Source organism: Manis javanica, chromosome 10 (genome assembly GCF_040802235.1).
Source record: "Manis javanica isolate MJ-LG chromosome 10, MJ_LKY, whole genome shotgun sequence".
NCBI lineage: Eukaryota > Metazoa > Chordata > Mammalia > Pholidota > Manidae > Manis > Manis javanica.
In genome coordinates, this window is record NC_133165.1 from 57,321,228 (window position 1) to 57,334,117 (window position 12,890).

At 42.4% G+C, this 12,890-nt stretch overlaps 2 protein-coding genes across 8 annotated transcripts in view; one reads left to right on the forward strand and one right to left on the reverse strand.

Annotated features, from left to right (window-relative positions):
• PDXDC1 (pyridoxal dependent decarboxylase domain containing 1) overlaps positions 1-6,004 on the reverse strand; it is a 51,747-nt gene extending 45,743 nt beyond the window's left edge. For 5 of the 7 annotated variants that reach the window (XR_001853459.3, XR_012122312.1, XM_017662689.3 and 2 more), the window contains exon 1: positions 5,854-6,004. Coding sequence is in view for 3 of the 7 variants with exons in the window: in XM_017662689.3 (XP_017518178.2) it covers positions 5,854-5,874 (21 nt within the window). In the remaining 4 variants the exon portion in view is untranslated. Of the gene's footprint in view, positions 1-5,456; positions 5,763-5,853 lie in introns of those variants that run through there. The other 2 variants (XM_017662690.3, XM_036992402.2) reach the window with 2 other exon arrangements.
• MPV17L (MPV17 mitochondrial inner membrane protein like) overlaps positions 5,631-12,890 on the forward strand; it is a 31,591-nt gene continuing 24,331 nt past the window's right edge. Inside the window, exons 1-2 of the mRNA XM_036992406.2 lie at positions 5,631-6,132; positions 6,683-6,780. Coding sequence (XP_036848301.2) covers positions 5,774-6,132; positions 6,683-6,780 — 457 coding nt within the window. The 5' untranslated portion in view covers positions 5,631-5,773. The remainder of the gene's footprint in view (positions 6,133-6,682; positions 6,781-12,890) is intronic.

Below are 12,890 nucleotides of genomic sequence, written 5' to 3' on the forward strand. Positions count from 1 at the left end.
CTTATGAGCCAATAATGAAGAAAATGCCAAGGATTCTCTACAAGGTTGATACAGTGCTTTGCAAACCTGGCTTACCTTACTAGAGACCAAATTTCTATATCTGTAAAAATTTTTGCCTGATTTCAACAGAAAATAATTAAGAACTTTTGTCTCTGTCTTCTAAGAATCGGATACTCTTGGAAAATCTTATTTTTAACTATCATGGACTCTATGCTTGAGTTTGTGAGTATATGAACACATACTGTAATTATTGGTTCAATAAGCATCATATTCCTAGTTGAAAGGGGATATGCAAATATTGCATAAAGTGTTAGTATTTGATCTTACGAATTCCTCAAGAAGAGGGGCAGAAAAGAACCTACAGGAAAAGAAAGGGGCAAAAATACACAACAAAATGGTAAAACCCTAGCACAGATAAGGAGGTAGCAGTAGTAACATAAGATCAAACCTGTCACAGACAGACGGATGTTGAGGGAAATGAAGGGCATTCGAATCATTTGGATTTAAGATGTGTTGAGAATTCAGGGACCTAAGTTTTAAAAAATGTATTCCCAGAGACTACTACTTCTATAGAATCAATTCAGTGGGACATTTGAGTAAATGCTTCCCAACAACCACACAGATGGAAAAATACCATACATCAAGCAAGCTCTATTTCTAAAAAGTTTACTTGTTTATCTGGAGTCACACACATTCTGGAACAAAAAACTACTCAAACAGAAGAATGATATCACTGGAAAAAGTCTTTCACTGAGATAACACTTCTTATAGGGAGTGTTTTCCTAGGTCTTATTGGGGAATCAAATCAGAAAGACAAAGATATCCACTATCCTTATCGATATCATTCTTTCTAAAATTGAATTGGAATTGTGTAGGAGTAATGTTACCAGCCTTATCTTAAAAACAGTAAGAGGAATTCTGAGGAAAGGAACCCATCAATTCCTGAAGCCTCTGTGCATCCATTATCTTTACACTTTTAAGGTTGAACTGAGTGAAACTGTCAATATTCAACTGTTTTTAATGCACAAAAACAGCAATTTCATATGATCTCACCTACTACAACATCTAGTCTAACAGGTAACTCAGTTCCCCTAAGATCCTGAAAAGCTCACTGTAGCTAAATATTCATTGTCACTGAGGTGCATTTTCAAAGCAAAAAGGCTTTATTTTTAGCTTCTTCTGTTTTTCTGTATATAGGAAAAAGGTTATATTAGAAAAGTTTATTCCTTGCTTAGTCATTTGAAACTCAGAACACATTTTCCACAGAAACAAAGAGAAGACAAGGCTCCAGGTTAGAACTCAAGGACTATCTAACCTGAAAGCAGCTAGATACTTAACACTTGCCACAAAGCAAAAAGCTATTGCAATAGTAAGAACAATTAACAAAAGCTTAATTCAAAATAATTTTATGGCCCTTGAATATTGCTTAGAAAGGGTGGACCGATTTAAGCTAGATAAATCAAATTTCTGAACGGAATTTTTGGACATTTTCAAAGTGACTGGAGGTGTCTTTTTTTTTGTACTTGATTTAACTTTAAAAGATTAAATGGCTTTCCTTTCATGTTCTACAGGTAATAACACAAGGCACAATCATATCCTAAAGTAAAAATCTACATTATGTTTACAATTTTTAAAAACTCTAGAAAAGCCATGATTCTGAACTAAATATTCTACCTAAAGAACCTCTTCCACAAAGTTTTTCCTGGCCACCCACTCCAGGCATTCCATTTGTTTCTTAATCTCTGCTATAATTTTTTACCCCTCCTTAGACAAGGATTGTCTATACATGTATGCCCCTTACAAGAACATAACCTCCTGCAGGGGTCATGTCTTACACACTGCATCTCCCTCAGCACTCAGCCCTGGGCTTTGACCAAAGCTGCCTTCAGCAAAAACAGATGACATTAAGACCAAGCAGCTCCTATCTATAACTCATAATCCTCGATAAGGAAGAACACTATGGGAGTGGAGACCGTCAGCAGCTCTGCTACTGACCACCTATGAAATCTTCAATAAATCAAGCACCAAGGCCATAAATTTTTAGGATCAGGAATTTTGTAACATGTTTACCCAGACACACACATTTGATAATCATTTACCACTTATCCACCCCGCACCTGTATGCAAAAATCCTCCCATTCCAATAATATAGGGATCAGCTTTAAATGAACACTAAAATGACAGGCCAGCACCTGCTCACAGAAGTCTCCCTCTTCTATATAAGGGTGGGACCTTCAAAAGCATACCACAGAACTGGTCATTTCAATCTTGGCTACCAGGGATTCTTTTTGTAAGCTTCTGAAGTAAAAAGGTAGAGTAGAAATTCTGGTAGTCCATATCAAAATGATCAGAATGTTCCATTCATGCTCCTGCTTCCATAAACTCAAAAACAGTAAGGTTATGAAGAATTTTCCAAAATCATGTCTAAAGTGGGGAAAACCTTGGCTCAGGATGAGTACAAGAATCAAAAATGGGTTGGGTTTTGATTATTTAGGCCAGAAATAGGCCAAGAATTAGATATGGAACAAATCGGCCCCCCTCTATAGCACTGTCCAATAGTGGTGATGGAAACATTTTTATCTGTTGTGTCTGGTACTGTAGCCACAGCCACACTGTGACTGCTGTGCACTTGAAATGTGGCTAGTGTAACTGAGGAACTGAATTTTAAATTTTATTTAATTTTAATTAATCTGAAGTTAAATAGCCAAATGTGGGTACTGGCTACCATACAGGACAGTGCAGTTCCAGATTCTCTCAGTGGTTCGCAACCAGAGATCCTCCTTCTCCCTCCCCAGGGGACAACTCCTTCATCTGGACTCACTTCTGGCTGTGACACTGCTGGGACGGGGTGCTACTGGCACCTAGTGGGTAGAGGTCAGAGATAGTGTAAACACGCCACAATGCACAGGACAGCCACCCGCAACAGAGAATTGTACAGTCCAAAAGGCCAGTATGCTTAGTTTGAGACAGCGTGTTCTAAGTTTACACAAGGTTGGAATTAAAGTACGTACAAAACAAACTGCAATACACCTTGTCTAAACACAATACCCAGGAAGAATGAGATTTTCCCAGCAAAAGGGAAAGGTCTGGGCTGGTCTACAAGTTTATAAAGTTGCAGGTTTTGACCAAAAAATGTATGTAGGTGTGTTGAATATTAAGATTTTCAGCATCAGAGTAATCACTTCCTGTGGCATTTGGAAAGCTTTAATATTAACATAGGCAAACACTGAGAGACTGTAGTATAGGGCCTTGTTTCTTATGAGCTGGACAGTTTTGGGAAGCAGAGGTGCCTGCTCCAACTCTTCCGGTTTGAATCCCTTGCCCTTTCAATTGATCTGTCTGGTTTCTTGAGACATCACTAATTTCAGATACAAGAAAAGCAAATCCAGACAAGAAAGTGGCTCTGTCCTCACAGGTCAGCCCAGCCACGTATTATCTAAAGAAAAAAGGGAGAGTACAGAATTATATTTGAATTAAAGGAAAAGTACTGATTCTATTAAATGATGGTAGCATACTGCATTTTAGAGTGAGAACAATTACTCGAAATTAGAGGATGGGTATCAAATCACATTGTGGTTTCTGCAGCCACTATAAATTATGCAAGGATCAGTTTAAATGAGATCATTTCAGAACTGCTCAAACAGTTCTCAAGTTTATATTAGCAATGTAGAATTTTCCCCAGAATAGTCTATTCCTCAAAGAAACAGGAATAACAGACACAATTCAATATTTTACCCTGATTCAAACTTTTTCAGAACACAAAATCCTCAACATTTGTATTGCAGCAATGCTGCTTCTTTTCTGCCCACGTGGCACCAAAAGAAATTGTTCATTACATGTAGTCCTCTATTGCTTCAGAGAATATAAAAATGAGACACAGTCCTAGCTCTGAAAAACTTACATTCAAAGTTTCCACACTGGCCTAAGGCAGAAACTTCCAGCCCACACACTCTGAATTCCTAAAAGATCACTGCAATTTCTGTGAATGCTCCAGCCTTAAGCATTCTGCAGTTTCAGGACCTGTGCAGATCTGCCTTTGGAGAGTTTAAAATCTTTCATCATGAATTTACAGTTAGGGAGCAACCACCACAAGGTACTAATAAAATACCAGAAAAGTCGTTTTTAAAGCAGGATTCCAACACACTCCATTTTGCAGATCCTATAAAAAACTATGCTGGGAGGAAAGATCACCCCAGTTCTTCAAGTTCCTAACTAAAATGACACAAAGCCCGTCCCATCTTCTTATGAAACTAGAATCAACACTGAAGGGACATTTTTAGCATAATTTTGTATTCAACTATTGGTGTTATACATATGACCTAGGCCACGGGTTGAGAACCTCACCACTACTGACTTTTTGAGCAGATAATTCTCCAGTTCGGTGTCCGTGCAATGCCGGATATCATGTAACATCCCTGGCCTCTACCCATTGGATACCAGCAGCACCGCTCTACACCCCAAGTTGTGACAATCAAAAACTGTCTCCAGACAAGTTGCCAAATGTCCCTGAGGAACAAAACTGTCCTGTGATTGAGAATCACTGATCCTGACCCAAACTCAAAGTACCAAAAGGTAGACACTGCACTAATCAAAAGCCTGGAAAGACTATTCCTAGCCAGAAAGAAAACGTAACTTTACCAACAGGCGATGGAAGAAAAACATTCATCTTTTTGATTGCCTTCCCTCCAATTTATGAGAAATAACCCAGGAGGCGTAGCCTACCACTGCGTGCCCATGAAGACGTCTCGCTTAACTGGTATAATTAGTCCCTTCAACTCTTCAGTGACAAGCGAACACATCTACAGCAGCTGCTACGCTGGAAAATGACAAAATCTGTTACTTTTGCCAATTAAAAACTAAAATAAAGCAGTCTTAAAACACTAGCATTGTTTCTACTCTACACGCTCGAAAACTTGGGTCTGCACAAGCGGACTCCCAACCCTGACCAAGGAGAAGCGCTTTCGGGGAGGAGGAATGTCAGGTTCTGAAAATAGTTATCAGAAAAGAAATCCAAGCACTGGCTGTCACTTACTAGCCCTAGATCCGGGACCATTAGAATCCATTTTATATGCCAGAGCAGTTGGCCAGGGACATCACGCTGCTGTTCCCCCGAGACGAAAACAGAGGAAAGCGCTGCTACCAGAGGATTTCAGATGGACACGAGGGTCTCCCCTAGCCACGGAAAGTGGGAGTCGGAAAGTTGTGGAGCAGCAGCAATCCCCCAAACGAATCGCCAGCTACAAAAGACCCACATCTTTCTCGACCTCGGGGGTCTTACAGATGTTCACAAACTACAGCGTCAGAAATCACGTGCAGAGATGATTAAACACGCCGGCCCCGCCCCCCAAAGGTTCGAATCCGGGGGTCGAAAATTCGGATTTTTGCCAAGGGCCCCACTTGAGTCTTGGGCATGCTTAAGTTGCAAAACCACTACGTTAACATTTTTTCTTCCAAACCTGGAGACCACGGAAAATCTGAAGGTTTGTAGCTGGCTCGGAAACAACTGGGGCTTCTTTCCAGTCGCTTCTGGGGCCGCAAAGTGTTCGCTGTGTCCTCCGAAAGGGCGAGCTCAGTTCAGGCAGGCCCCAGATCCGCCCCGCGGCCCCCGCACTGGGCCCCGGGCGGAACCCGGCCCAGCCTCTGCTGGCTACCGGGACCCGAGAAGTTCCCGGCCCGTGACGCAAGCCTCGGCCGCAAGCGCCCGGTCGGACGCCCTTGCGGCCAGGCCTCCTCGGGAGGGGCCAGTGAGCCCCCGGCCCTCTTCCCGGTCACAATGGTAGCTCGCGGCCGGGAAACAGAGCCATGGAGGCGGGGACTCCGGGCCGCAGCGCCGCTACCGCCCCCGGTACGGACCTTCTCCAGGGACGCGTCCATGGCTGAGGCGGCCCGATGGAGGCCCGGCAGTCCCGGGAGCTACTTCCGCCTCCCGCTCCCCGCAGCGGTCTCCACGCTGGCAGAGCTGACGTCCCCGGCGCCGGCGGCCGGCGGGGTGGAGACGAGGAGGAGCTGCCGGGTGGCGCCGCGGGGTGGGGAGTCTGCGGGGCTCGGGGAGGCGGGGCGGGGCGCCGAGGGTGGGCGCGGCCCTCTAGGCTTCCGTACCTGCCGTGACGCTGGCCAGCCTAACGCTCCCAGGTGAGGAGGGGAGGATGGGCGGTGAGGCCTGCCGAATTCTTTTCAGAATTCTGTCAAGGCAGAAATATAATAATCACAGACTATCACTCATGTCGTAAGAGGCTGGAAATACTAGTGACGCACGTTATTCCAGGCCTAGGCTTCCAAGTTCCCCCCACTTGGATTGTGGGATTGTGGGGGGAACTTGGTGAAGGAATAGAATAGGCCATTCACCACGGAAGGGCGGGGCGAGGGCTCACCCCTGCGCCTGCGCAGGATCTACAATTGGGTAGGTGTTCAGGGCTTTGCTGGTTACGGGCGCTGGGGTTCCTAGGGATCCTTTCTCTGAAGAGGCGCTGATAAGAACCGAAGTCTGATCAGTTGTCTCAGTCCATACCTCAGAACTTTAAATGGAAAAGCCTTTGAGACTGGTTCAGCCTCCTCCATCATGTCAAGCCACAGTATGACTTGTCAGCTGATGACAATAATGGTAATTGGCCATCTGCTGCCCTTCCACGTTATAGGGCAGTAGCTCCATTATGTAGAGATCATGATTATCTCCATTTCACAGTTCCAGTCCAGGTAGATCCGGACCCAAGTACCCTGACTGCAGCGCCTGGAGACTACACATCCTGCTTCCGCAACTGCTTCCACCCCTGCAGTATAATCGTAATGTATTTATAAGGAATGGGAGAGGGCATAAATTTGCTAATTATATTCTTGTAATGAGGAACTGAAATAGACTACCACGGTTGCAGTCAGTGAAACACTTTACTGTTAAAAGACTAATGACGTTACAACCACAAAACCATTCCTTTTCTTTCCTCTCTTGGGCGCATCTCTTCCGAAGTCGGTGTAAATGGGTCACGTATTCAGTGTAGTAATTACGTATTTTGAGCTATCCAACTTGTTTTTGGTAAATTGCCTAGTTACGCTAATAAAATCATTTTCTACCAAAAGAAGCCTTGTGTGCTGGTTTAGAGTGTACTGTGGGAACTATCCAGATTCTCCAAAGAGCTCTGCAAACAAGGATAGATTTATGTCTTCCAAGATACAAAAATCGTTTTCTCTGCTTGAGCAAAACAAGTAACTTTTTCCAATGTATTATTACGAAAAATGTCAAACCTTTAGAAAAGTTGAATTCTACAGTGAACACCCATATGCCCACTGGGCTGGGTTCTACAATGAACATCTCTCTATATTTGCTTTATTACATAAGTATCCATCTCTCCATCAATACATCTTTTATGTTTTGATACATTTCAGAGTTGTAGACATCAATACTTTTTACCCCTGAACAACTTGGCATGGGCATCATTCAAAATTCATAATTTTTAAAGCCACCTCTAAGTGGATTGCATTCATTACAAAGCAGATTCTACAAAACAAAAACTAGAGAGATGAAACTTACCTTTTCTATTTCAAAAGTAGATCTTAAAACACAACATAAGAAAGTGTGAATAATGGATTAATCTAACACCCAAATATTTAATGACTGCTCTCTTGGAAAGGTAGGTGCTAGAAAAACAAGAATAAGACAAGATCTCTGCCCTTAAGAAAATACTATGTAGGGCACAGGTTTTTACTTTGGGACCCATGGGGAGGTCTGGGAAATTGCCAAAACTATACCCAAAATTTTCTGTGTGAGTGTATTTTTCTGGGGAAAATGTCCATAGCTTTCATTTTATACTCAAGTCTGTTACATGCACCCATACATGGCAAAAGAAGTTAAAACATTTGGCTAGGTGGACATACATAAGCTGATAAATTATAAAGCAGCATTCTTTATGCTAGTACAGAGATAGGAGAAAAATACCACAAGAAACCAGAACATGAAACCACTTATTGTGGATACATGTGGCTTATATGTGCTGATATAGACCTTCCTCAATCAATAGGCAAAAAGCAAAAACTAAGTAAAGGAAATTTGTGGGTATTTTTCCCTTTGGGTACATTCACATAATTTTTGTTGTATCCTGAATAATACCTACATAACCATATTATTGATGTTGCTTTTTAGTCTTTTAGAATCAACCAAGTGACACCTATGGAAGATGTATTTATTAAGCACTATGGGAATGTAAAAATAATAAATCACCAAAAAGTGGGAGGAAAGAGGAAAGGTGAATAGGAATGTTAAGTGGAATCACTAATGTCCTCAACTTCATTCCAGGGAGTGAGTAGGATCTCTAAAAGGACTAAGTCAAGACTCAAAGTTGTAAGTATATACTTAGAGACATGAAAGAAACCTCTAGAAGGAATTAACAAAAATCAGAAGGAGTTGGAGAGGATAGGAGAGCTGGTGAAAATGGCAATATATTTCTCATTTTTATAGTAAGGAGTCAATAGATTATTTCTAAATTAAGAAACAAGGCTATTTTTTTGTTATCATTAATCTACACTTATATGCAGAACATTATGTTTACTAGGCTTCCCCCTTCACCAAGTCCCCCCCACAATCCCCATTACAGTTACTACCATTAGCTTAGTAAGATGCTGTAGAATCACTACTTGTCTTCTCTGTGTTGTACAGCCCTCCCCATGCCCCCCCCCACCACATTATACATGCTAATCGTAATGCCCCCTTTCTTTTTCCCTGCCCTTATCCCTTCCTTCCCAGAAGGCTATTTTTTACCAAGTAGGATATAAGGCTTCTATAGACTGGGACTAGGGGCTTGGAAATGAGGGAAAAGGCAATATTTAATCTTATATTTTTCTGAACTATTAGAATTTTTATCATTTGCATACATTCCTCTTACAAATTAAAATTTTTTAAATTAGGTTTCATTAAAATAAATTCCAATTATTATTAAAAATTAAATTTTGATTATTCTTAAAACCTTACTGAGCAATTTAAGAGAGAAGTCTGCAATTCTTAAAGGCAACTTGAGATGGCAACCCTGAGACCATTTCCTATCATGCGTCTTTAGTTACACCAAGTTCAAAAAACAAAAGCAAAAAACAAAAACAAAAAAAATTTGAGGATCACGGGAAGATGGCAGTGTGAGTAGTTCAGTGGAAATCTCCTCCCAAAAACATATATAGTTATGAAAATACAATAAATGCAACTATTCTTTAAAGAGACACCAGTGGATACAGTACAATAGCCAGGATACATCTACATCTGCGAGAAATCAACGTCACACGAAGGGGGTAAGATAAAAACCACTGCCAGGCAGGACCGGAATGCCCCAAACCCCAGAACCTGGCATGAAGAAAGGAGTCAGAATGGGGAGGGAGTGAAAACCCAGGACTACTAAACAACCAGCTCTAGAAATCCGCACCTGGAGCACAGACACAAGGTGCACGGGGTGCTGGATATTAGAGAAATGGAAAAGCAAAACCTGCGGGCAGGTCCCCACAACCGGCGCCCCTGAGACAAAAGAAAAGTGAGTGCTTTTTGCAAGTCTTAAAGAGACAGGGACCCTACAGCTGGACGAGGTTGTCCCGGCACACTTAGCCAGCAGCTGGGAATCCCGGGGAACTTTAGGCGCCCTAACCCCCTGGGCGGCAGCGTAGCTCTGAAGCCCCTCACGGCACTAAGTAGCCTGGCAGTCATTACCCCAACTGGTGCAGACCCCGACACACCGGTCCAGTAGTGGGAGAGTGGCAGTGCATGCCAGGGGCGGCGGTGCCCGACGAGACCGGGAGTGGCCTGCATGAACCAGCGGCATCAGAGGGGACTGGGAGTGGCTTGTGCGAGCCCACCATGGCAGCAACAGAGCAGCCCGGGTGGGAGTGGCCTGAGTGCGCCAGTGGTAGCAGCACCAGAGGAGCCCGGGAGAGGTCAATGTAAGCCCGCAGCGGCAGCGACCAAGCAGCCTGGGGGCAGCCCATGTGTGCCAGCAGCAGTGGCACCAGATGGGCATGGGAGAGGCCTGCACGCACCTGCAGGGTTGCCAGAGGGAGCAGCCATGCTCCCAACAGCCGATTGGAATCCCAGCTTGATGCACAGCTGCCCAAGCCAGACCCAAAGGCTGCTGCTGGTACACAGCTGCCTAGCAGGGGCACCACTATTGGGGGAGTGCACCTGGCATGCCTGCCACTCCCCGCAGGGCTCTGTGCTGCTCTGATGGAGACCCTGTCCACAGCAGCTTAGGGGACTAACCCAGTGGCTGTTCCAGGAATGTGGGCAACTGACACAGGCAGCAGAGAAGGGCAAGGCATCCAGCAAGCAGGAAAGGACTTTCTTCTCCCAGCTGACACACCTTCAACCTGCCTACAGCCACTGCTATCACCATGAAAAGACAGAAAAATTTACTCCACTCCAAAATAGTTCAGACAACCCCTGAGAGAGGATCTGCAGAGACAGACCTAACCAGTCTCCCTGAAAAAGAATTCAAAATAAAAATCATAAACATGCTGACAGAGCTATAGAGAAATATACAAGAGCTAATGGATGACGTCTGGAGGGAGATTACAGAAATGAAACAATCTCTGGTAGGATTTATAGGCAGAATGGATAAGATGCAAGAGGCCATTGATGGAATAGAAACCAGAGAACAGGAACGTATAGAAGCTAATGCAGAGAAAAAAGGATCTCCAGGAATGAAACAATATTAAGAGAACTGTGTGACCAATCCAAAAGGAACAATATCTGCTTTATAGGGGTACCAGAAAAGAAGAGAGAGAAAAATGGATAGAAAGTGTCTTTGAAGAAATAATTGCTGAAAACTTCCCCAAACTGGGGGAGGAAATAGTTGCTCAGACTACGGAAGCACACAGAACTCCCAACAGAAGAGACCCAAAGAGGACAACACCAAGACACATAATAATTAAAATGGCAAAGATCAAGGACAAGGACAGAGTATTAAAGGCAGCCAGAGAGAGAAAAAAGGTCACCTACGAAGGAAAACCCATCAGGCTATCATCAGACTTCTCAACAGAAACCTTACAGGCCAGAAGAGAATGGCATGGTATATTTAATTCAATGAAACAGAAGGGCCTTGAACCAAGGATACTGTATCCAGCATGATTATCATTTAAATATGAAGGAGGGATTAAACAACTCCCAGACAAGCAAAAGTTGAGGGAATTTGCCTTCCACAAGCCACCTCTACAGGGTATCTTAGAGGGACTGCTCTAGATTGAAGGACTCCTAAAAAGAGCACAGAACAAAACACCCAACATATGAAGAATGGAGGAGGAGGAATAAGAAGGGAGAGAAATAAAGAATCATCAGATTGTGTTTATAATAGCTCAATAAGCGAGTTAAGTTAGACAGTAAGGTAGTAAAGAAGCAAATCTTGATCCTTTGGTAACCACGAATCTAAAGACTGCAATGGCAATAAGTACATATCTTTCAATAATCACCCTAAATGTAAATGGACTGAATGTACCAATCAAAAGACACAGAGTAATAGAATGGATAAAAAAGCAAGACCCATTAATATGCTGCTTACAAGAGACTCACCTCAAACCCAAAGACATGCACAGATTAAAAGTCAAGGGATGGAAAAAGATATTTCATGCAAGCAACAGGGAGAAAAAAGCAGGTGTTGCAATACTACTATCAGACAAAATAGACTTCAAAACAAAGAAAGTAACAAGAGATAAAGAAGGACATTACATAATGATAAAGGGCTCAGTCCAACAAGAGGATATAACCATTATAAACATATATGCACCCAATACAGGAGCACCATTATATGTGAAACAAATACTAACAGAAATAAAGGAGGAAATAGAATGCAATTCATTCATTTTGGGAGACTTTAACACACCACTCACTCCAAAGGACAGATCTACCAGACTGAAAATAAGTAAGGACACAGAGGCACTGAACAACACAACAGAACAGATGGACATAATAGACATCTATAGAACTCTACATACAAAAGCAACAGGATACACATTCTTCCCAAGTGCACACGGAACATTCTCCAGAATAGACCACATACTAGGCCACAAAAAGAGCCTCAGTAAATTCCAAAATATTGAAATTCTACCAACCAGCTTTTCAGACCACAAAGGTATAAAACTAGAAATAAGTTGTACAAGGAAAGCAAAAAGGCTCACAAACACATGGAGGCTTAACAACCTGCTCCTAAATAATCAATGGATCAATGACCAAATTAAAATGGAGATCCAGCAATATATGGAAACAACTGACAACAACAACACAAAGCCCCAACTTCTGTGGGACGCAGCAAAAGCAGTCTTAAGAGGAAAGTATATAGCAATCCAGGCATACTTAAAGAAGGAAGGACAATCCCAAATGAAAAGTCTAATGTCACAATTATCGAAATTGGAAAAAGAAGAACAAATGAGGCCTAATGTCAACAGAAGGAGGGACATAATAAAGATCAGAGAAGAAATAAATAAAATTGAGGAGAATAAAACAATAGCAAAAATTGAAACCAAGAGCTGGTTCTTCAAGAAAATAAACAAAATAGATAAGCCTCTAGCCAGCCTTATTAAGAGCAATAGAGAGTCAACACACATCAACAGAATCAGAAACGAGAAAGGAAAAATTATGATGGACCCCACAGAAATACAAAGAATTATTAGAGAATACTATGAAAACCTATATGTTAACAAGCTGGAAAACCTAGGAGAAATGGACAACTTCCTAGAAAAATACAACCTTCCAAGACACACCAAGGGAGAAACACAAAATCTAAACAGACCAATTACCAGCAATGAAATTGAAGTGGTAATCAAAAAACTACCCAAGAAGAAAACCCCTGGGCCAGATGGATTTACCTCGGAATTTTATCAGACATACAGAGAAGACATAATACCCATTCTTCTTAAAGTTTTCCAAAGAATAGAAGAGG